The sequence below is a fragment of the Microcaecilia unicolor genome, chromosome 12 (assembly GCF_901765095.1).
Source record: "Microcaecilia unicolor chromosome 12, aMicUni1.1, whole genome shotgun sequence".
In the NCBI taxonomy this organism is placed as follows: domain Eukaryota; kingdom Metazoa; phylum Chordata; class Amphibia; order Gymnophiona; family Siphonopidae; genus Microcaecilia; species Microcaecilia unicolor.
In genome coordinates this window covers 82820183-82845880 of record NC_044042.1, presented here as the reverse complement: position 1 = coordinate 82845880, position 25698 = coordinate 82820183, and the positions used below count along the sequence as shown (strand labels likewise).

At 44.0% G+C, this 25698-nt stretch overlaps 1 protein-coding gene across 2 annotated transcripts in view; it reads left to right on the top strand.

Moving 5' to 3' along the window:
• Positions 1 to 1544: 1544 nt before the first annotated feature.
• The window catches only part of RUNDC3A (RUN domain containing 3A), a 41157-nt gene continuing 17003 nt past the window's right edge, over positions 1545 to 25698 (top strand). The window contains exons 1-3 of one of the 2 annotated variants that reach the window (XM_030221916.1): positions 1545 to 1971; positions 15121 to 15236; positions 24658 to 24791. In XM_030221916.1, coding sequence (XP_030077776.1) covers positions 1865 to 1971; positions 15121 to 15236; positions 24658 to 24791 — 357 coding nt within the window. In that variant the 5' untranslated portion in view covers positions 1545 to 1864. The remainder of the gene's footprint in view (positions 1972 to 15120; positions 15237 to 24657; positions 24792 to 25698) is intronic. The other variant, XM_030221915.1, reaches the window with a different exon arrangement.

Genomic DNA, 25698 nt, shown 5'->3' with positions numbered 1-25698 from the left:
CCCCTCCACGTTACCTGTTTTAATTAGACTGGATTGTGTATTGACCAAAATGCAGTTTATAGCTTCTATCTTTTCTTATTTAGAGAGATGTGGTAGCCGTGTTAGTCCACTTTTAAAGCCAACCAATAGAAATAGAATAAAATAAAACATAGAAAAGAAAATAAGATGATACCTTTTTTTATTGGACTAACTTATTATATTTTTTTATTAGCTTTCGAAGGTAGCCCTTCTTCGTCAGATCAGAAATAAGCACGTTTTGATCAGTAACAGCATATATAAGTGAAACATCAAAGTATTTCAATGACAGTCTTAAAGAATGAGGGAGGGGTGGGCTAGGTGAGAAACATGCCAAAACATTTCACAAGACCCCACAGTCATTCACAAAGGAAAAATATTCAACATAAAGGAATCCTTCACATGCTCATCTTCCAATGTAGTATATGTCATCCAGTGGAAATGTGATGAAGGTTGCTATATTGGAAAAACAAGCCAGGTGTTAAAGAAGAGATTTAATTTACATAGACATCATATGAAAAATGCCAGTGCCAATCAGGATGTTACTTCTGTGGGACAGTACTTCACAAAACCAGAACATGGTACTAATGATTTTATAGTGAGAATACTTAAAGGAAACTTTAAAACAATACAGGAACGCAAGACCTTTGAAATCAAAATGATTAAATATTTTGACACCCACCAGACAGGACTTAACAAAGATCTGGGTTTTCTAGCCCATTATAAACCATGAAATTCCACTGCTTTGTCACCCTCTGATCACCATGCATATCTCCCTGTCCCCCATCCTCTCAGCCCTCTCTGTTTCTTACCTAGCCCACCCCTCCCTCATCCTTTCAGACTGTCACTGAAATACTTTGATGTTTCACTTATATATGCTGTTACTTATCAAAATGTGCTTATTTCTGATCTGACCAAGAAAGGCTACCTTCGAAAGCTAATCAAAAAATGTATTAAGTTAGTCCAATAAAAAAGGTATCATCTTATTTTCTTTTCTATGTTTTATTTTATTCTATTTCTGTTGACCGTCTTTCTTATTCATCATGTGCTTGAATCGACCTAATTCCCTGTCCTCCCCATTTTCAGGAGAAGCCTGCTATTTTATCGTCTCAGTTATTAATAAACACCATGGGTACCTGACGCACCATTCCATATAGAAATGTAAAAAGGTTGGGCGGGGGAGAGCGGGGGAGAACTGCCATAGTCCAGCACTGGCAATGCTGACAGCATAGGCAAAGGCTTGAAGCTATCCTAGCTTAAAGAGCTCTGCGAATTTAAACGAGCCATGCTTCCTGAAAACGAGTGCAACTGAACAGAATTTATGCCCAAAAGCACAGCCGATGGGGAATCAAGATAACAACGGAAGAGGACAGACTCAAGAGGCACGGAAGGCGGGGACGAGGACTGACTTCATCTCCAATTAATGAGGCACCACAAAAGGTCTTTGCTCCCTTTCCTTAATGTGTCCTGATGTGAACGTCGATCATTTCTGATTTGTTAATTCTCTTCTTCTTATTACCCTTAGATCAGACACCCCTCCTCACCCACATCCTGCTGCCTCTCTGCCGGGCTTTGGCTCGGAGTTACGTCACCGCCGGCAGCGCTCAGCTTCAGCACCACGGCCAGCGCTTCCCATCGCCGCCCTTGGCTGAGGCGGGCGGCCCGGACCTTGGCTGGAGGGTGGAGGAAGCCTCTGGGATCGGTTGGGGAAGGAGTGGAAGGCAAAGAGATCGAGAGGAGCCTTCTCCAGAGTGCTCTTCGAGGGGGAGGGTGGCTTTCGTGCCGGAACTTTGGATTGGGGTGGGGTGAGAGAAGAGGAATCCGCTGCCTTGGGTTTTCCCTGCTCTGGATGGAATCAAGCTGCATTCAGTCCGCCATGGCTCTGGGACTCTCCTCGAAGAAGGCATCGTCTAGAAATATTGGCGTGGAAAGAAAGAACCTTCTCACCGTGTGCAGGTTAGGATCACCTCCACCCTGGAGATCAGTCCCAGAGTATCCCCCATTTTAGAATGAAAGAGTTGCATGACATGGAAGACAGGGGATGGAGCAAGGGAAGGAATGGGGAATGGATGGGTGGGTTTATCGTGGCCTCACATGCATGCTTTTACTAAACCTTCTATGCATTAATGTTTTGTTTTGTTGTGTTGTGCTGCACTATAAAGGGGGAGAAAATGTTGAATCAAAATAGAAAGGATTAAATGGAGAAGCCCAAGAAGGACAGACTGCTAGAGAGGAAAGGGCGACGATTTCCCCTCCTGAAATTCTTGTTGTACAGCGCAATTTAATGTATTTACTGCCTAGAAATTGTAATGTAAGCATCCAGCAAGGGATTTATAGGGAAATAAATGCACAGTGCAAACGATTGGCAGAGAGGGCAAAGCAGTTGGTGCAAAGGTCTAACGGGAACTGCTAGCTCCATCTCTCTTCTCGGGCTCCCTGCAGCCACAGATCTGATGACTGTGGGAACCAGGAAGTGTCGTCACAGCCAATCTTGGGCAAGAATGCCAGGTTCGTTGACATAGCAACAACCTTTTTCTTAAGCAAGGACACGTGATAAGTTCCTAAGAGTTGGGGAAAAAAATACTTGCCCCACTGCACCCACCTGTATCCCCATGTTTTTTTCCACCTTGATGGATGAATCCTCCAACCCATCTGTTTAATTGTCATAGTGCCAGATACATAGGGAGTGCCTGGAAATGCTTAGATACCTAATGTCTAATGTCTTCTAATTCAGCAGTAAATGATAATGATAGATAAGATGCTTTCTAGAACAGTTACCATGGAAACTGTCTAAAGTGGTGTGTGTGTGAGAGAGAGAGGGTGGGGTGGGGTGGGGGAACTCCATCATTCAGAGCCCAAAGGATATGGGATATGGTTTGGAGATCCAGAACTGAAATCTGTTGAGGATCTTTTATTAAGGTATGATGCAGAAATGTGTGAACAGAGAAGGGGAGTCATTATAGTGACTTTTGATCCAATATGCTAGATATAAGGAAATGTACAGAGTGTTGAAAATATTTACTTTCTAAGGAACAATTTTTACTTCAGGTCAAACCCTCACACTTTTTTTGTTAGACATGCTTCTAAAAAGGAAATATGTGTTTGTGATCACAGTTTACTAAACTGTATATGTTTCCCTCAAGAGAGCTTGAGCTGGAAGTTCTAGGATTAGATTTGGGATTTCATGTCATAATTATTATTTGAACTTAGCTCACACCTTTTCAATAGCAGCTCAAGGTGAGTTACTCAGGTACACTAGGTATTTCCTTATCCCTGGTGGATAAATTAGAGGCCAGTATTCATAGGCCCCTAACTTTCAGATTTAGAGGTCCTTTTACTAAGCCATGCTAAAAGGTGGCCAGTGGTAGGTTTAGCACCTGGATTTCCCACATGCTCCAGCTACTTTTAAACACAGCTCTAAAATGGCATAATTTTTATTTCTGCCTTTAACAGACATAAGAACATATGAGTAGCCATACTGGGTCAGACCAATGGTCCATCTAGTCCAGTATCCTGTTTTCCAAACAGTGGCCAAGCGAGGTCACAAGTACCTGGCAGAAACCCAAATCGTGGCAACACTCAATACTACAAATCCCAGGGCAAGAAGTTGCTTCCCATATCTGCCTCAATAGCAGACTGTGGACTTTTCCTCCAGGAATTTGTCCAAACCTTTTTTAAACCCAGATATGCTAACCACTGTTACCACATCCTCTGGCAAAGAATTCTAGAGCGTAACTATTGGTTAAGTGAAAAAATATTTCCTCCTATTTATTTTAAAAGTATTTCCATGTAACTTCCTCGAGTGTCCCCTAGTCTTTGAACTTTTGGAATGAGTGAAAAATCAATTTAATTCTACTCGTTTTACACCACTCAGGATTTTATAGATCTCAATCATATCTCCCCTTATCCGTCTCTTTTCCAAGCTGAAGAGCCCTAACCTCTTTAGCCTTTCCTCATACGAGAGGAGTTCCATCCCCTTTATCATTTTGGTCGCTCTTCTTTGCACCTTTTCTAATTCTGCTATATCTTTTTTGAGATACGGTGACCAGAACTGAACGCATTACTCAAGGTGCAGTCACACCATGGTGCAATACAAAGGCATTATAGTATTTTTGGTCTTAGTCACCATCCCTTTCCTAATAATTCCTAGCATCCTGTTTGCTTTTTTCGCCGCCGCTGCTTGCTGAGCAGAAGATTTCAGCGTATTATGTACGACGACACCCAGATCTTTTTCTTGAGCGCCATTACCACTCGAGACCTTACTGCCTCCTACTTAGCAGGTGGTAAGGGTTCATACACTACTCATGCTGTAATCAGGCAGCATGCGGCAGTGAGTCCGTGCTGCCTGCTTACCGCTCGGAAGACCTACTCCCTGTGCTAGAAAATAGAAATGATTTTCTAATAGTGCATGAAACAATGCATGGCAAACTCAGAACTACCGCAACGCACCTGGTCAGGCCCAGCAGTAGTTCAGTTTTGCTGCACACTACCTGTGTGGTAGCCCTACGACTCACTGCTTACTAAAAGGGCCCCTTAGGTTCCTAAATTGACCTCTTTGAAAAATTACTATGGCTGAATGCCTAAATTTATATTCAAAATTTCACTAAACTTCTAAATTTTGGAGTCTAAAAAGTGGGTGGCAACAGAGTTGGATTAAAAGTTGGGGGAAAAAAGTTAGAGCTTAGCACCAATTTTCAAAAATAAGCATCAAAATAAGACTGTTAAATCTAGGTATGTGAATATTTATGAGCATAATTTATAAACTAATGCCCCTGTTTTACTATGCTGTGCTAGCGGCTGCCGTGTGTCAATGCCAACACAGCATATTCAAAGTGAATGGACAGTATCGGCATTAGCACACGTTAGTAAAAAGGGGGATAAATGTAGTTGAATTTTCAGCTGAAATCTTAGGCTACTAAGTTGGGCTGAAAATAGGAAACAAATGTAGGTACCTAACTTAACAGATTAGAGCCTGATGTTCCAAAAAAGCTGAGCTCCGAAATTTTTCTGCTAAGTTTGGCTGAAAATAGGGCACAAATGTAAGAGCTGATCTTAACACTACCATTTAGGCAGCTTGAGAATACAAGGTAGGAGCCTGTTCTATGATATTTATTTAGATTTTGCTCACACCTTTTTCAGTAGTAGCTCAAGGTGAGTTATATTCAGGTATTCTGGATATTTCTCTGTCCCAGGAGGGCTCATGATCTAAGTTTGCTCCTGAAGCAAGGGAGGGTTAAGTGACTTGCCCAAGATCACAAGGAGCAGCAGTGAAATGGCCACCTCTGGATTGCAAGACCGGTGCTATAACCACTAGGCCACTCCTCCACTCCGCTGTTGAGCACCTGTTCCAGTATAAGTATCCATGGGTCTTCTTTGAGTTCTCCACGCTTTGTGGATTCTCTATTGCCAGTATAAAATACTAAAATAACCTGGCATCGGCATATCTAAAAATTACGCACCTGGAGTTACACCTACCATAGTCGTGACATAAATGTGGGCACCTAAATGTAGCAGAGATATGTGTAAATTACAGTGCTCGCCCCCCCCCCCCCCCCCGTTTACTAAGCTGTGCTAGCGGCTGCTGCGCAACAATGCCGACACAGCCCATTCAAAGTGAACGGGCTGTATCAGCATTAGCACCATCCATGATCTGCCCATATACACTTTGGGGTCCTTTTACTAAGCTGTGGTAAAAGGGGGCCTGCGCCAGCATCAATCAGGGGCATTTTCTAAAGAGAAGGGCGCCCATGTTCTGACACAAATCGGGAGATGGGCATCCTTCTCTCAGGGTCGCCCAAATCGGCATAATCGAAAGCCGATTTTGGGCGTCCTCAACTGCAGTCCGTCGCGGGGACGACCAAAGTCGTAGCGAAGGCGGGACTGGGGCGTGCTTAAGAGATGGGTGTCCTCGGCTGATAATGGAAAAAAGAAGAGTGTCCCTGGCGAGCATTTGGTCGGCTTTACTTGGTCCATTTTTTTTCACGACCAAGTCTCAAAAAGGTGCCCAAACTGACCAGATGACCACAGGAGGGAATTGGGGATGATGTCCGCTTACTCCCCCAGTGGTCACCAACCCCCTCCCACCCTCAAATGTCATACCCAGCTCCATGACAGCAGTATGCAGGTCCCTGGAGCAGTTTTAGTGGGTGCAGTGCACTTCAGGCGGACAGACCCAGGCCCATCCCCCCCACCTGTTACACTTGTGCTGGTAAATGTGAGCCCTTCAAAACCCACTCGAAACCCACTGTACCCACATGTGGGTGCCCACTTCACCCCTTAGGGCTATGGTAGCGGTGTACAGTTGTGGGGAGTGGGTTTGGGGGAGTTTGGGGGGCTCAGCACCGAAGGTAAGGGAGCTATGCACCTGGGAGCAATTTGTGAAGTCCACTGCAGTGTCCCCTAGGGTGCCCGGTTGGTGTCCTGGCATGTGAGGGGGACCAGTGCACTACAAATGCTGGCTCCTCCCACAAACAAATGCCTTGGATTTGGTTGTTTTTGAGATGGGCGTCCTCTGTTTCCATTATCGCCGAAAACCTAGGACAACCATCTCTAAGGTCGACCATCTCAACATTTATGTCGACCATCTCTAAGGTCGACATTAATGTTGAGATTTGGACGTCCCCAACCGTATTATTGAAACGAAAGAAGCCACCCATCTGGTTTCGATAATACAGGTTTTCCCGCCCCTTTCCCGGGATGTCCTTAGAGATGGTCGTCCTCATTTGATTATGCCCCTCAATGTGTGTTTTTGACACGTTCTGAGGCCCCCTTTTACCGCAGCGGGTAAAATGCTGCCTTTTCCAGGAAAAGAAATGGCTGTGCGGTAAGTGAACCACACTTGCCATGCGACCATTATGGGGAGGGAGCATTTACTGCCACCCATTGAGATGGCAGTAAGGGCTCCCGCGATAACCCAGCGGTAACTGGGCAGCACCAAGCACCGGTGCTACAAAATTAAAAATATTTTTATAGGTCCACAAATGGGACATGCTGGGGGTGGGTAGCCCAGCAGTAGTTCCAGGTTGGTACATGGCAACCCTTTAGTAAAAGGGCCTGTATGTAAGCTACATGTGCCATTACAGGATTGTGCCTAGGCCATGCTGCTGGCACATTTTTAGGGAAGTTTACACTTATGCACACAAGTATCAGTGTTCTATTTATGTGTGCAAGGGAATGGGACTTGATATACCACCTTTCTGAGGTTTTTTGCAACCAGTTTATATACATTCAGGTCCTTATTTTGTACCAGGGGCAATGGAGGGTTAAGTGACTTGCCCAGAGTCACAAGGAGCTGCAGTGGGAATTGAACCCACTTCCCCAGAATCAAGGTCCACTGCACTAACCACTAGGCTACTCCTCCACTAGCAACATTCTATGTAGAATCTCAAATAGTAGCAACAGAATCTCAATAGTAGCAACATTCCACATAGAATCTCAAATAGTAGCAACAGAATCTCAAATAGTAGCAACATTCCACGTAGAATCTCAAATAGTAGCAACATTCCATGTACAATCTCAAATAGGGAAAGGGAAATGGAACTCGATATAGTGCCTTTCTGAGGTTTTTGCAACTACATTCAAAGCAGTTTATATACATTCAGGTCCTTATTTTGTACCAGGGGCAATGGAAGGTTAAGTGACTTGCCCAGAGTCACAAGGAGCTGCAGTGGGAATTGAACTCACTTCCCCAGAATCAAGGTCTACTGCACTAACCACTAGGCTACTCCTCCACTAGCAACATTCTATGTAGAATCTCAAATAGTAGCAACAGAATCTCAAATAGTAGCAACATTCCATGTACAATCTCTCAAATAGTAGCAACAGAATCTCACATAGTAGCAACATTCCATGTAGCATCTCAAATAAGGAAAGGGAAATGGGACTTGATATAGTGCCTTTCTGAGGTTTTTGCAACTACATTCAAAGTGGTTTACATATATTCAGGTACTTATTTTGTACCAGGGGCAATGGAGGGTTAAGTGACTTGCCCAGAGTCACAAGGAGCTGCAGTGGGAATTTAACTCAGTTCCCCAGGATCAAAGTCCACTGCACTAACCACTAGGCTACTCCTCCACTCCTTATATAAAGGGTAATCTTATAATGTAGGCGCCTACATTATAAGATTACCCTTTATCCTTATAGATGTAAGGCTGCCATTTATTTGCCTAGATTTATGAGCCTAATTTATTAGCCAATTGCTGAAAATCAGTGATAAGCTCCTAAGTGTTTTTCCCCTGCCCCGGATCCACCTGTTACCATTCGCTTTGTATGCTCCTAAATTTAATGAAGTTGTCAGTATAACTACGCATTCAACCCTAGTCATTTTTTAGAGAGGCCAATTTAGGAGCACAGCTCTCAAGAGTTAGGAGCATAAATCTATTGGCCACAAGATTTTTTTTCTTTTATCTGAGGCAAAAGAAGATTATGTCACTTCCCCAAAGTCACAAGGAAGATCAGTGAATTTTTAACTGTGCCCTTCCTGAATGTACCTCACCTTGAGCTACTGCTGAAAAAGGTGTGAGCAAATGCAAAATTAATAATAATAAGGGCTACTCCTCCTTTCCAACAGTTGCTTATGGAAAAGCAGGTGAATGTAATAAAGGATTGACTCATATGTCATGGGCAGGACCATACCCAGCTATAGTCGTGCCCTGTGTGACTCACCCACTTCCCCCTCCCCCCACCCCACCTTCTTTTCCACTGCCAGTGAGAAGAGGTGGTGGGCTGGGAGCAACTTCTGTGACTCTTCGTATTTGCACCCTGTGCACTCACACTGTGCACTCACACGGCCCTTGGTATGGCACTAGTCACAGGTTTACCCTCCTTGATGACTTTTCTTTGGCATCTCTGTGCCCAAACTGGAATCCTCCAGTGACTCTGTGAGTTTTTCATCTAACGTTCATTTCTAAAACATGAAGCCACCGATGGCTTGTTCACACAGTGCCAGGGAACAGTCATTAGTCAACAAGAGAGAACTGGATGAGCATCTGCTCAAACAACAGATAATAATATCATGTTGTTGTCACTTCATTGTTTCCAGTAAAAGGCAATGAGGTTGCCCATTATATCAATGAGTAAAATGAATTAACAGTCATTCCTACTCAACTCTTCTCAGCCAAGTTGTCTCTGATTTCAACATCATTTATTGTTCTCTGCAATGTTCTTATCTTTTGTAAACTGTTGTGAACCTGTAAAGGGATACTCCGGTGTATAAAATGACACACTGGCATTCACATTTGATCAATCACTTGGATAGTAATTGTAGTTTCTTGGTACTGGATTCTGGCTATGCCAGTACATCATGTCCCTCATTCCCACTTTTCCTTTCTCCCCAATCCTACAAAATGATTGCTCTAGTGGTCCAGATGGCATCTTATTCACTGAGGACAGGAAAGGAAATTTTCTTCATGAGTGAACTTTTTCGGATGGGAGTGGCTAAGATGGTGGCACTGTGCAGACAGTGAGAGCAGGTTGGACAGTGGCGTAGCCACAGGTGGGCCTGGGTGGGCCAGGGCCCACCAACTTAGGGCTCAGGCCCACCCAACAGTTGCACACATTTGGTGGTAGCTGGTGGGGATCCCAAGCTCAGCCAGCTGAAGACTTCCCCTTGATGGTAACGAAAACAGTACTCTCCATGATACTGGCACCTGCTCGTGCTCTGTTTTCTGCACATGCCTGCTACAGACTGAAAAGGTGGAAAGAAGTGTTTTCCCATCTGCTGAGATATTTTTTTTTGGGGGGGGGAGGGAACACTTGGTGCCCACCCCTTGCCTAGGCCCAACCAAAATCTGTTGTCTGGCTACGCCCCTGGGTTGGAGTGAGAGCTGCATTCTGTTTTTACCTTTTTGCAGTTACTCCTCAATATGCCTCATACCAAAAGGAAAGGGGTGGTAAAGCTCGCCACCTCCTCGGTCCAGCAGCCCATCGACCGCTTCGTCGTCAGAACTCCTCCACTTTCCGGGGATGCTAGCCCTGCGGTGAGGTTTGAGGCAGGAGACTCAACATCTTTGGGACATGAAACATCTCTTTTGCCCCTGGTGCCTTCGGTTCCTCAGTGTTTGGCATCAGCATCTGCTCGTGGTGAGGCGACGCCCACTGCTGAAGTAGTTGCTGGGATTATTGCTGTGGAGGACGCCAGAATGGACATTCCTGGTCCGAGAAGGAGACATCAGGAGCTATGGAGATTATACAGCTTCCCACTGAGGTCATACTCAAGCAGATTTGGAAAATGCAGCAAAAATTGGATGTGGTGAATACTAAAACTTCTGAAGAGCTGAATACTCTGGGGAGGAAGATTGAAGATTTGTCTAAAGCTGTAGACCAGGTTAAACATGATTTTTCATCGCAAGTTAATCAAATGCAAGGGGAATTAAAGTCTTCAAGAATTTAAGTTATCTGTTGTTAAAGATAGAAAAACTGACAACATTGAGAACTATAATTGTAAACCGAATCTCAGGCTGCTGAACTCTCCAAAGACCCCTGGAATACTTCCTCTTGATTTATTCAATAGATATTTAATTGAATTTTAAAATATTCCCTTGAAGCTGCCCCCCCCCCCCCACCACCAATAAATAAAATATATTATTTACCTACATCTTCAAAAAAATTTCAAGGTGAAATGGAGGGTGATGGTAACCTGAGACCACAGTTGGATAACATATTAGCTATTCTTGAAGAATCAATATCTGAAAGAGCTACTTTGTTGGTTTCTTTAATATATGAGCAAGATCTAAATGCTATTTTGAAACTTTATTTCTGTCATGCATCAGAGTTATTTCATGGGGAAAAGCTTTGGATCTATCCTGATGTCACAAAAAGCACCCAAATTCCTAGCTATGAGGAAAAAGATTTGGGTGCAACTTTTTTGTTGGCATACCCATGTCAATGTGCGATTAAACTTGGAGGGACAAAATATGTCTTCTTTACTCTGGAGCAATTGATGGCTTTTTTGAACGTGAAGAAGATCATTTGACCATTTTATTTTGTTTGTTTGTTTTTTTGTTAAGTAGACATGATTTATTTATTTTTATTTATTTATTGCATTTGTATCCCACATTTTCCCACCTCTTTGCAGGCTCAATGTGGCTTACAATTCATCATGGATAGTGGAAATGAGAGGGGAGTAGACATTTGGTGTTACAGGAGGATTTTGGGATACATGGTAGTGGAATACAAGATGGTAATATAACAGAAGGCATTATTAACATTTCTGGATATATGTGGGAGTTTCAGATGTTTTGGTCTTTGTGGTATATCTTGTCGAAGAGATGGGTCTTTAGTAGTTTACGGAAGTTGGTCAGTTCATAGGTCACTTTTAGGTTACGTGACAATGCGTTCCAGGTTTGCCTGCTTATATAGGAAAAGGTTGATTCGTGCATTAATTTGTATTTCAGACCTTTACAGTTGGGGAAATGAAGATTAAGGAATGTGCGAGATGATTTTTTAGCATTCCTGGATGGCAGGTCTATCAGGTCTGACATGTAGGCTGGGGCATCGCCATGGATGATTTTATGTACTAGGGTACATATTTTGAACGTGATGCGTTCTTTGAGTGGGAGCCAGTGTAGCTTCTCTCGTAGGGATTTTGCACTTTTGTATTTTGATTTTCCGAATATGAGTCTGGCTGCCGTGTTCTGGGCTGTTTGGAGTTTTTTGAGTATTTGCTCTTTGCAGCCAGCGTAGAGTGAGTTGCAGTAATCTAGATGGCTGAGTACTAATGATTGAACCAGATTATGGAAGATGGTCCTTGGGAAGAATGGTCTTACTCTTTTTAATTTCCACATTGAGTGGAACATCTTTTTGGTTGTGTTTTTCGCGTGATTCTCAAGTGTTAGGTGCCGATCAATGGTAACTCCAAGAATTTTCAGGGTTTCTGAAATTGGTAGATTTAGTATTGGTGTGTTGATGGTGGTAAATTTGCTCGTGTTGTGTTGAGAGGTGAGTATTAGACATTGGGTTTTTTCTGCGTTGAGTTTTAACTGAAAGACATCTGCCCAGGAGTGCATGATATGTAGACTTTGGTTGATTTCATTGGAAATTTCTTTTAGGTCTTGTTTGAATGGGATGTAGATCGTTACATCATCAGCGTAAATGTATGGGTTGAGGTTTTGGTTTGATAGTAGTTTGGCCAAGGGTGTCATCATTAGGTTGAATGTAGTCGGTGAGAGGGGAGATCCCTGTGGAACTCCACATTCAGGTGTCCAAGCGGCTGATGTAATCGTATTAGATGTCACTTGATATGAGTGTGTGGTTAGGAATCCTTTAAACCAATTAAGAACATTGCCTCCGATACCAAGGTATTCAAGGATGTGTAGTAGGATTCCATGGTCAACCATGTTGAAGGCGCTTGACATGTCAAATTGTAGAAGTAATATATTCTTGCCGGTTGCAATCGTTTATTTGAATTTCGTCATGAGCGTAACTGTTTCAGTACTGTGATTAGAACGAAATCCTGACTGGGAGTCGTGTAGTATTGAGAACTTGTTTAGATAGTCTGTGAGTTGTTTGGTTACCATCCCTTCTGTTATTTTGGTTATTAAGGGAATGGATGCTACTGGTCTATAGTTGGTTAATTCACTCGCATTTTTCTTTGCATCTTTGGGTATGGGGTTGAGTAGAATATTTCCTTTCTCCTTTGGGAAGAGTCCATTTTATAGCATGAAATTCATGTGTTTCGTTAGATCTGTTATAAAGTGCTGAGGGGCCGATTTCATAAGGTTATTTGGGCATATATCTAGTTTGCAATGAGATTTGGCGAATCTTTTAAGCGTTTGGGAGATGAGATCTTCCGATAGTATCTCGAATTCAGTCCAAATCCTATCTGCTGGGTATACTCCAGGGTCTGGGTCTAGGCAGTCTAGGAGTGCAGCGTATTCGATGGGGGTGACAGGTATTTTAAGTCGCAGTTGTGCTATTTTCTCTTTGAAGTACTTCGCGAGGTTTTCAGCTTCTGGTGTGTCTTTGCTGTTATTCATGACTGGTGTGGTGTCTAGTAGTTTATTCACGAGTTGGAAGAGTTTGTGTGTGTCCTTGTAATTTGGTCCAATTTCAGTTTTGTAGCATAATCTTTTGGTTTGTCTTATGGTGTATTTATATTTTCTTCGGAGTTGTTTCCAGGCATTAAGTGTGGGATCGTCTTTCTTTTTATTCCATGCAGGTTCTAATTTCCTAACTTGTGTTTTGAGTTTTTTCAGTTCTTTGTTGAACCACGGTATTGAGTTCTTTCTGTGTGAGGTTCTAGTTTGAGTTGGGGCGATGTTGTCTAATATTGTTCTGCATCTATTGTCCCAGTCTAGGAGGAATTTGGTCATGTCTGCCTTTGTCGTCCATCCGTTGTAATAGATCTGTTGCCAGAATACTACCAGGTCTATTTTTCCTCTGGTGGTGTAGGTTTTTCGTTCTTGGTTTTTGATTGTGGTTATTTAATGATGATAATTTAAGGGGGGTTTTCATCACAACGTAATGCCTTTTGTGATCTGTTTCAGATTTCAAATATATCTACTTTTCTTTTCTCCTGGTGTATGTTAAGTCCACTCCTCCAACTTTGGTGGTCTAAGGAAGATCTGACAATGTTTCCATAGTATGTTGGTTTCTTATTCAAAAGAAATCTTGTATTGTTATTTGAAATATGAAAAACTAAATTAAAAAAAATGAGTGAACTTTTTAGTACCTTTGTATGTTGGTGAAGTGTGCCCAGGCCTCTGTTTTGCAGGAGACTCAGTCCCAGATCTTTTGTACAGACTGGGCTCTGAGCCAGTGGCATAGCAAGGTCGGCTGCCACCCAGGGCGGATCGCCGCTGCGCTCCCCCCCTCCCCCGGGTGCAGCGGTGTCCGCCCCCCCTCCCCCCAGGGTGCAGCATGACACACACCCCTGGTGCAATGACACCCCTCCTCCCCGGTGCATTCTTGGCTGTTGGAGGGTGCAGAGAGCAGCCACGCGCCTGTCGGCTCCACTGGCTCCCTGCTCCCTCTGCCCCGGAACAGGAAGTAACCTGCAGCGGTGGTTCCGGATTGGCCTGTAGCAGCATTCTGTTGAGTAGTGATGACTATACTGTTTATTTGATTTAATCTAATGGGTAATAATTGGATTGTTTTGTATTTTTTGTGTCTTGTTTTTATTATGTACAAGCAAAAAAGCCCGTTTCACGAAAAATGAAATGGGCCCTAGGAAGACTATCGTCTAGGCGATTTCTCCTCTCTCCTCTGCCCTCCCCTCCATGTCCAGTGATTCTCCCATCCCATCCATGTCCAGTGATTCTCCTCTCCCCTCTCCTCCATATCCAGTGACTCGCCCCAGCCCCCACCTGCCCCCCTTTTAAGCACCCAAGTTTTCAGCCCCAGCCCTCACCTGCACACCCTCTTCTCTCATAACAGCCCTCTTTTCCTTCCTGCCGCCCTGCCTTTAAAACTTTCATTTTTACCTCAAGTCGCAGCGGTGGCAGTGAAAGCGGCTGGCTCGGCTCGCGTCACCTCCAGTCTTCCCTTTCCTTCCCTCTCAGTGTCCTGCCCTCCTCTGACATAATTTCCTCTTTCCGCGAGGGTAGGACACTAAGAGGGAAGGGAAGGCTGGAGGCGAGCTGATGTAAGCTCATTTGCATACGGTTGCGAACCCAGCCAGCCAGGGATGCAGATTGACAAATTGTTATATAGGATATAATTTTGGAAACCACCTAGGTTTTAAGGTGTTGTATACATTTTAAAATAATAAATTTAGTAAAAGGGCCCCTAGGTTTCCAGAGCTTGATTATTTATCATAGCATTCTCAGAGTCTCTTTTCCTTCTATTATTCCTTCCAGTGCCCAAACTGCCAAGTTACCCAGTTCTAGTAAGTAGCTTTTAGGCCAGTCCAGGATTTCTGACAACCCTATCAAAGTGCATTATGGGATCTGCAGTGATGTCAATGGGTAGAATCAGGAAGTACAAATTCCACTCTGCTTTGGGCTGTAACTTCAAAACCAGGACTGATCAAAAAGTCTCCCAGCCTGGAGCTGGGTAAATTGGAAGCTTTGCTGTCTCTCTCTCTCTTTGTCCATGCTAGTATTTTGTTTCCCTTCTGAATATTTTCTTTCTTTCCCACCTGTTGATGTTTTTTTTTCTCTACTGCAGGTTTTCAGTGAAGACTTTGCTAGAGAAGTACACAGCAGAACCCATTGATGACTCATCTGAGGAGTTCATAAATTTTGCAGCCATTTTAGAGCAGATTCTGAGCCATCGCTTTAAAGGTGAATAACATGGCAGTGTTCAAGGACTAAGAGCTAAGAGTCTGTGCATGAGTGGAGAATGCATATTCATGGATACAGGGCAAGTGCAAGGGTATTAGACTAGGCAAAACCTTCAGCCTTGTGCCCCCTCTCCCATTATCTTTCATACCCTCACTCCCAAAGTAATATCAATTAAACTCAACGATCATGGATATCCCAACTTCACCCATCCCAAAACAATCCTGTAAAAATGCACAGATGGATATCACACTTTTAAATATTAAAGTTTGTTTTGTATATACAATTTCCAAAAGCCTTTTGCCCAGGTAAATGAGCTATTGAAAATTATACTCCTCCCCACACCACACACCACACACCACCACCACCAAGGGCAAAATAAGGGCTGATGGTTCCTTGAGCTTTCAGGGTCTGTTCTTTGCTTTGACTGCAGCTGCTCTTGGGTGGCCACCAGAAGTCCACACCCTAGGTAACTGCCTAGTTTGCACAATGTTAAGCCAGCTCTCCATGCAGGATTGTGTATGACCATGCCTACTGCTCAAGAAACAGCGTCACCAGCTCATTCCACAACATCTGGACAGTTCTGGTTTTCCCCTTCTCTGGGACTTGTAGCCCTGCTCTTAGAAAAAAAAAGAAACTATAATTCAATAGGTGCAGTTGGGTAAATCCAGGACTCGATCAGCCTATCCAGATATTATAGAAAGAATAATCCACCATGGATCCCTTCCCAGACTTCATTCCTGTCAGCCTCTCATTAAAGAGCAGACATTCCTCTAATTCTGTTTCAACCACTCCTTCAATTCTGCTGCTGGGGAAAAAACCCCATCCCTACCTCAACTTTGCCACCTCTCCCCCAGGTCTGATCCTGTTCTGGTTGTACCCTATTACTGTACAAGCTTCTGATTATACTTCCAATTGTCCTATTGCTTTCCCTCACAAAATCAGAAGTACAAGTTAATGTATTGAATGTGGGGAAAAAAAACAGAACTGCATGCACCCCCAGTGGTGAGCAAGATCCTTCATGAGTGTCTAGGAAGGGGTCATTTGTATTCAGCCCTTTTTAGACAGGTTGTAGAGGTAGGAATTGAAACGTGTAGATCAGTTCATCTTAAGTTTCACCAGTATTTTAGGAGAATCTGCCAATGTAGATCCTCTTCTAAAATATAGGGGAATTATGTGCTAGGTGTATGCAGCTTAAACAGCCATTTTAGAAAAAGAAATGTATAACAAAATCAACAGGCATGATAGCAGTATAACCAGTCAATCTTGGAAACTTAACTGGTTATTATCTCAAAGCTGTCAAAGTGACCAGTTTCTTTTGCTAGTTTGGCATTTGAGGAGACAAAAACCATTGGGGAATTTGGGGCTAAATTCAGAAAATGGCACTCAAAAATCAGCACTGAAAAAAAACCTGTGCTGTTCTATGATGAGCACCCATTATGGAATAGCATTTAGTGCCGATTTCGGTGCTCAAATTTGGGTGCCAGGACTTGCTGAGACCAGGTGTAATTCCTGGCACCCAATTTGGGCATACATCCCCGGTATTCTACAACACTGCACACAAATTTAAGAAATTCTCCAACCTGCATGTGCAACTCACATGGCCATGCCCCCTTTTGGGTTGCACGCAATGGGATTTGGGCGCACATTGTTATAGAATAGAGCGCTCAGCACAAACAGCAAAGGTGATCCAGGGAATGAAGGACAGACGAGAGTTAATCAAAAATAGATTTTATTGGAGAGGGATCCAACTTAGACATATCATCAACAAGAAGCAATAGCGTCTTCTATATGTCGCATCTATCTAACAGTTGGCCAACTTGGCCAAATTTCGGCTTTGCCTTCATCAGAGGTCACAAAACAAGTTGTAGAGGCATATGGTGGGGCTTCCACTCTTCCTACTTTGGGCTTCCATAACCACAGTCTGGCCCTACCTTTAATACTTCCTTTTTCCCTGTATGTTTGGCTCCACCTCTCCCATATCACTTCCTCCCTGAGCGGGATAATTGGTTTAAGGTTGCTCAAGCTATCTGAGGGACTATCCTTAAGGGTGAGGGCAGTATTCTGTATACCCCCTCACATACCCTCCCTCTCAGCTCAACCCTGCCCGGTTGAGCACCTGCCATATCAGGGTCCACCTCCCAAGACAAAAAATCAGTGTTGGCATGGTCTTGGCCTGCCCGATGTCTCACCTGATAGCTGAAGGGCTGGAGGCTAAGGAATCAGCGCATGATACACGCATTTGTGTCTTTATATCGAGCCATCCACTGAAGGGGTTGATGGTCGGTGACCAGCAGTAAGTGTCTCCTCAATAGATAATATTTACTTGAACGTTTCCAGGGCCCACTTGACTGCCAGAGCATCCTTCTCAATCACCACATAATTCTTCACTCTCGGGAACAGCATCTGGTCCTTTCCCGACCAAGTACCCCAGATACTGAACTTCTTGTCCTCCCAAGAAGCACTTTTTAGGATTTACTGTTAGCCCAGTAGTCCATAGACTATCCATCTGTACAGCTTCTACCTGGATGAGATGGGCCCTCCATTCCATGCAGTTTGAGTAGAGAGCTGCACGGGAACAAGGATAGCGGGATTCCCATGGATATCACAGGAATCTCGCGAGGATCCCCTCCAGGACCGTGGGGATCCCATGGGGATGGATAAAGGTCCATGGGGATCCAGCGAGGATAGACCCAGGTCCTGCGGGGTTCCTGCGAAACAAAACCTGACCTTTGCTTTCCCTCCCCATACCTTACATCATCCTGGTGATCTAGTGGCTTGCTTTGAGGCAGGAAAGGTCCCCACGCTTTCCTGCCCGCTGTTGCTGATCCTTTCACTGCTGCTGCTGCTTGTTTAAAATGACCGCCAAGACTTCAAGCATTATGTTGAAACCGGACAAAGTTCAACCAGTGTCGGTCACCGGAAACAGTCCAGCATTGAATATCTGGGTTCAGCACAGACAGTGGGAGATAGCTCAGCTATCTCCTGCACTCTGAATATCGGGGCCAGTGTTCACCTCCCAGAAATCAATACAAAACCGGATACTCCCATCCAGCTTTGTCACCAGCACAGCGGGCAATGACCAGTTACTGGTCAACTCCTCAATGATGCCCAGTTCCAGAATTTCAGTGACCTATTTCACCAAAGCTTCCTGTCTGGCTTCTGGAATCCTATAGGGACATTACTGGACTATCACTCCTGGCTCAGTGAGGATGTCATCAGTTGCAAGGTGGGTCCAGCCTGGCACTCCGGAAAATACATCTTGATTCTGACATACCAACTGCTCTAGGCTAACCTTCCGTGAGACGGAGAACTGGTCATCAAATGGAACATTCAAGGACTCAGACTTTGTCGGGACTTCTGGCCCAAAGTAATCTCTTTGGACCAGTGCTGCAGTCACGGGGACCCACTTCTTCAACAACTTAATGTGGAAGGCCTTTGCCTTGTCCCTCTTTTCCAGTTGGGCCAAATTATAATTAATAGGTCCCATCTTTTCTACAACTTCATATGGACCTTGCCACTTGCATAATAGTTTACTCTCTCAGGAAAGTAACAGAACTAAGACTCTATCCCCTGGCTGGAAGGTTCTCTGTACCACTTTCTGATTGTAAGCTCAGGCTTGACCCACTTGAGCCTTTTCCAACACTGTCTTTCATCAGCCTCTCCTGCATGGTGAGCACATATTCGGCCAAGTTCCTTAACAGGCTGGGTTCCTGAACCACATCCAGGATTCCTCTACTTCTCCTCCCATATGTAGAGAATCCTGTTGAAATTGGGACACCTCCCGGATTGCAAACAGTACATATTGGAGTAGAGAATCCCAGTTTTTCCCATCTTCAGCTACAAACTTCTTCGGCATTTGCTTGAGAGTCTTGTTGAAGCATGGCATGCCACTAGACTATCTCTCTACGGATGATACACAGATGTCCACAAGGTCTTCACTTTTAACAGGGCACACACTTGCTTCATAACTCTGGACATATAGGTGGTGCCTTGATCAATCAATATTTCAGCAGGAATTCCCATCTGAGAGAAAACTTCTCACAGAGCATTTGCTACCATGGTAATTTTCATATTACGCAGAGCAATGGCCTCTGGGTAGTGAGTGGCATAATCCAAAATATTCAGGATATATTTGTTTACACGGGTGGTGCATTCAGCAGGAATCCAGACCCAAGTATCAGCCTGCCTGTCTGACATTGCTGCCTGGATGTCTCACCACCATCTGAAACTAAACATGGCCAAGACTTAGCTTCTTATCTTTCCCCCTAAACCAACCTCTCCTCTTCCCCCATTCTCAATCTATGTGGGTAACACTCTCACCCCCCTGTCTTATCAGCTCGTAACCTTGGGGTCATATTTGACTCCGCTCTCTCTCTCTTTCTCTGCACGTATCCAATAGACTTATACATAAGTACATAAGTATTGCCATACTGGGAAAGACCAAAGGTCCATCAAGCCCAGCATCCTGTTTCCAACAGTGGCCAATCCAGGTCACAAATACCTCTTACTCCCCCAGTGGTCACCAACCCCCTCCCACCCTCAAAAACCTTATTTTGCCAGCCTCTATGCCAGCCTCAAATGTCATACTCAGGTCCGTCGCAGCAGTATACAGGTCCCTGGAGTAGTTTTAGTGGGTGCAGTGGACTTCAGGCAGGCAGACCCAGGCCCACCCCCCCACCTGTTACACTTGTGGTGGAAAATGGGAGCCCTTCAAAACCCACCCGAAACCCACTGTACCCACATGTAGGTGCCCCCCTTCACCCCTTAGGGCTATGGTAGTGGTGTATAGTTGTGGGGAGTGGGTTTTGGGGGGCTCAGCACCCAAAGTAAGGGAGCTATGCACCTGGGAGCTATTTTAATTTTTTTTTTACTTTTTAGAAGTGCCCCCTAGGGTGCCCGGTTGGTGTCCTGGCATGTGAGGGGGACCAGTGCACTACGAATCCTGGCCCCTCCCACAACCAAATGCCTTGGATTTGGCCGGGTTTGAGATGGCTGGCTTCGGTTTCCATTATGGGCAAAAAACCGAGGCCGGCCATCTCTGACATTTGGGCAGCCCTACCGTATTATCGAAAAAAAAGATGGCCAGCCATCTTTTTCGAAAATACGGTTGGCTCCATCCATTTACGGAGCCGGACCCGGAGATGGCCGGCCATGGAGATGGGCATCCCCATTCAAAAATACCCCTCTACATCTTTTTTGAGATGCAGCGACCAGAATTGAACACAATATTAGAGGTGCGGTCGCACCACGGCGCAATACAAAGATATTATAACATCCTCATTTTTGTTTTCCATTCCTTTCCTAATAATACCCAACATTCTATTTGCTTTCTTAGCCGCAGCAGCACACTGAGCAGAAGGTTTCAACGTATCATCAACGACGACACCTAGATCCCTTTCTTGGTCTGTGATTCCTAACATGGAACCTTGCATGACGTAGCTATAATTCGGGTTCCTCTTTCCCACATGCATCACTTTGCACTTGCTCACATTAAACGTCATCTGCCATTTAGGCACCCAGTCTCCCAGTCTCATAAGGTCCTCTTGTAATTTTTCACAATCCTCCCACGAGTTAATGACTTTGAATAACTTTGTGTCATCAGCAAATTTAATTACCTCACTAGTTACTCCCATCTCTAGGTCATTTATAAATATGTTAAAAAGCAGTGGTCCCAGCACAGACCCCTGGGGAACCCCGCTAACTACCCTTCTCTATTGAGAATACTGACCATTTAACCCTACTCTCTGTTTTCTATCTTTTAACCAGTTTTTAATCCACAATAGAACAGTACCTCCCATCCCATGAATCTCCAATTTCCTCTGGAGTCTTTCAAGAGGTACTTTGTCAAACACCTTCTGAGAATCCACATACACAATATCAATCGGCTCATCTTTATCCACATGTTTGTTCACCTTTTCAAAGAAATGTAGTAGATTGGTGAGGCAAGATTTCCCTTCACTAAATCCATGTTGACTTTGTTTCATTAATCCATGCTTTTGAATATACTCTGTAATTTTGTTCTTTATAATAATCTGTACCATTTTGCCCGGCACCGACGTCAGACTCACCGGTCTATAATTTCCCGGATCTCCTTTGGAACCTTTTTTAAAAATCAGGAGATTTGCTACTCTTCAGTTTGTAGAACTGCCCTATTACATCCTCCAAGTTTACAGAGAATTCATTAAGTTTCTCTGACTCGTCAGCTTCGAATACCATTTCTGGCAACAGTATCCCACCCAAATCTTCCTCGGTGAAGACCAAAGCAAAGAATTCATTTAATCTCTCTGCTACGGCTTTGTCTTCCCTAATCGCCCCTTTTACCCCTCGGTCATCTAGCGGTCTTTTGCTGGCTTCCTGCTTTTAATATACCTAAAAAAAATTTTTACTATATGTTTTTGCCTCCAACGCAACCTTTTTTCGAAATCCCTCTTAGCCTTCCTTATCAGCGCTTTGCATTTGACTTGACATTCATTATGCTGTTTCTTATTATTTTCAGTCGGTTCCTTCTTCCATTTTCTGAAGGATTTTCTTTTAGCTCTAATAGCTTCCTTCACCTCACTTTTTAACCAGGTTATGACCAGATTGAGTCATGTGGTCTCGAAGTTTCAATATTGATGATCAGGCAGATTATGAGCACCATTGCTTAGATTTCAAAATAAAGGGCAAGTCACAAGAGCTATTTTCTTTCTCTGTCTCCGTCCGCTGTTAGAGGAACACAACCAATTTGTCTGGACTGGTCTGATTGGAAGGTAAGACATAGCTTTTCCACAATGTTCCCAGGGATCTCATTCAGTATTTTTATTAGATTTTTTTGGATTAGGTGGAGTACCGACTTGTGCTTCCTTCTTTGGTTTTGAGCATTCAGCATATATATTCTCTTCAGTCAGATTGCTTTCTACTACATTAAGACTTGCCTTTTCTTTATGTTGTGTGTGTGCGTGTGCTGTCCCAGTCCAGCTGTAAGCACGTGTTTCAGTTTCTTTGCAAACAGACAACAAAGGCTCAGATTATACCTGGAATTTATTTTTATTTTATTTTACATTTTTTTTACTAGCTTTGGAGGCCAAAACCACCTTCCTCAGGTCAGGATAGTATACCTTAACAGAAGTATTTAGCTCTAACCTGAGGAAAGAGTTCTTGGCCTTTGAAAGACCATCAAAAATGTATTTAATCTAATAAAAAGTTATCACCTTATTTTCCATTTTATTTTTATTTATTTTGTAATGTAGTGATTGGGATATATTAGTTTTTGAAATTTACACCTGCTGTCTTATATTTTGCACAGGTCGCTGTTCCTTTTTCTCTGGTGGTTCATTGTATGCAGTGACAGGCTTCTTGAGGGTTCAGTTTGATTTTTGTCTACATATTTCTATTTTTGGTTTGTGGTTACTTAATTCTATATTGGTGAAAGTTGTCTGTATTCTGATATTGTGAGACTCAAGGATGAAGGGGAGGAATATGTTGAAGCTGAGAAAAATAAAGCAGATTTGCTTAACAAATATTTCTGTTCTGTGTTCAGAAACCTGTCATTTCTTTCTCTATAATGTCACCAAAATTTGTCCCTTTATTTCTGAGCACACTACCAAAACCCTTATCCATACTCATATGTCAGACTTGGTGAAGTGGAATCACTGTCGGACTCGGTGAGAAGGAATCTCCCCAACTCTGGAAGGCGAGAAGGAAGCCTTTGGGTTCTTCACCTGACTAACCACCATTGCTCAAGGGTTGAGCCCCGGAGTTTGGGTGGCCAGCAGAATTTGGTCCACATGGGGGTCCTTTCAGATGAGAGCAGGATCCAGGGTGGATAACAGCCAAGGCATGTGACAGATTGGAGAGAGGTCAAGAAAGACAGCAGTCAGACAGAATCCAGGTACAGTCAGAGTTCAGGGCAGGTGTCAGGCAAGAAGAATCCAGGAATGGTCAGAGTTCAAGGCAGGCAGCAGGCAAGCAGAATTCAGGTATGGTCAGAGTTCAAGGCAGGCGGCAGGCAAGCAGAATCCACAATGTAGAAGTCGCACCAGTTAGGAGGAACTTATCCAGAACCTGTTCTTGAAGCAAGGAACAAACGTGAGAGCAGTGTTAAATACCCCCCAAAGGGCGAGGGTAAGTCCTACCTTTCCCCCGGAAATTCCTGTAGCTGTCCCTTTAAAAGACCGCCTGGAGGGTGCATGCACGCGCTAAGTGCACTGTTCTGGCTGGTGCCGGATGCGCCAGCGCTCAGCTGTGAGGGAGAACACCGCTGCTTCCCGTAGTGGTCAGGGATGCTGCCACTGCCCGATCTCACCACTGTGTGCCAGCGGGAGCTCCTCCATGTTGCGCTGCTCCCCCAGCACTGACAGAAATCACGTCCTGCAGGGGAACCCGGTAAGAGAGCCATGATATCTTATCACCTCTTGCTTAGACTACAGCAACTTGCTTCTCACAGGTCTCCCACTAAGCCATCTCTCCTCCCTTCAATCTGTTCAAAATTCTGCTCCACGACTTATATTCCACCACTGTCGCTATGCTCATATCAGCCCTCTCCTCAAGTCGCTTCATTGGCTCCCTATCCGTTCCCACATACAGTTCAAACTCCTCATTGACTTATAAGTGCATTCATTCTGCAGCTCCTCAGTACCTCTCCACTCTTATCTCTCCCTACACTCCTCCCCAGGAACCCCTTTCATTGGGTACATCTCTTTTATGTGTACTCTTCTCCCTTACTGCAAACTCCAGACTCTGTCAAACTGTTGCTGCTTTTGCAGGATCTCTTGCTGCTGCTGCTGCTGGTACTCTGGCTGTCTTCAAATCTAGGCTAAAAGCCCACTTTTTTGAGGCTGCTTTTAACTTCTAACGCCTATTCACTTGTTTAGTACCCATGTCTGTTTTATCATTCCCACCTTATTTCCCTTATCCCTTATTTGTCCTGTTTGTCTGTCTTGATTAGATTGTAAGTTCTGTCGAGCAGGGACTGTCTCTTCATGTCCAAGTGTACAGTAGTGCCATAGAAATGATAAGTAGTAGTAGGAGAGGTCCCACAAAGTCCATTGCTACTCTGTCAAATGGGGTGTTGACAAGGGGCATGGGCACAATAGGAGCAGGTGGAACCCTCGCAGGACTACTGAGCTGGCAGGTTGGGCAGGAGTAGGACTGACAAAAGAACTCAAATTGAATTAAACCCTAACTAATAATAGTAATAAACCCCTCAATGACCCTGGATATGCACTGGAATCAACTCTTGTGGAGAAGTTTAGTTTATTGTAATTTTGTATTTTGCCTCAGCACATTATGGGAATCCAAAATTAATTTGAAAATAATTCCACATGTTTAACCCTCATAGGTCCTAAAAAAACCTCAATGGAGGTTAGAACAAGTGAAGTGATGAGATATTATAGTTTCAACCCATTCAATAACTAAGATTTTCATTTCTTCTTTCTGTCAGGCCCTGTGAGCTGGTTTAGTTCTGATGGACAGCGAGGATTCTGGGATTATGTCAGAATGGCTTGCAGCAAAGTTCCCAACAACTGCATCAGCAGCATTGAAAATATGGAGAATATAAGTACTTCCAGGGCAAAGGTCAGAAAGGGGCCCCTTCATATGGCCTATTTTTTTCCTAATGTGTTAGCACTGAAAGGATGTTCAGAGAGGCAGCACAGACCTGAGATCTCTAAGGCAAAGGTAGACACTGGTTGGAAATGTTTTTATATGAGGTGTACTCCTTTTCTGGGGGGAAAGTAGGGTTCCTGGGGAGGGGCGTGCCAATGATTTCAGGTACAGTGCTCTGCGCTTTACTTTTTTATTGAACACACACTTAAGAGCAAGACATAGCAGGAAGCTGAAAAAGAGTTTTATTAATATTTAGGGCTTTTTGTTTCAGCCTGAGACACAGGGTGAGTAGAACCTACCCAGGAGATCAGCAAGAACAGAACGGAAAAGTACCACTCGGTGGCCTTACAATAGCTTGCATTCTCTTCAGTATAATACCCCCTGATATTCAAAAGCATTTAACTGGCCAGGATCGGCACCTGGCTGATTAAATGCTCCATAACCAGCTATCCGTGTACTTTCAGCGGGGCATGGCTGGCCATGACCCTCTAAAAGTTTGCAGTTAGTGGCTAGTGGACAGCCGGTTATATCACGCAATATAACCAGCTAGCCGCCGATTTTCAGCACATCACCAGTTAAGTTTGGCAGCCATATTTGGCAACTTGAATACTAGGCTTATCTTTGGTCAGTTCAAACTTAACCGGCCAGCGCTGGGTATCAGCTTGGCCAGTTAAGTTTGAACCGGCTAAAAATAAACCAAATATTCAATGCCTGTCACCGGAAACAGCCTGGCATTGAATATCTGAGCTCAGCGCCGACTGTAGGAGCTAGCCAGGTTAACTCCCATGGTCTGAATGTCGGGCCCATAGTCTTTAACTTATGGCTGTTGTATATGTCAATAAATTCAACTCCATTTTCTATCTATTTTTTGTCAGAC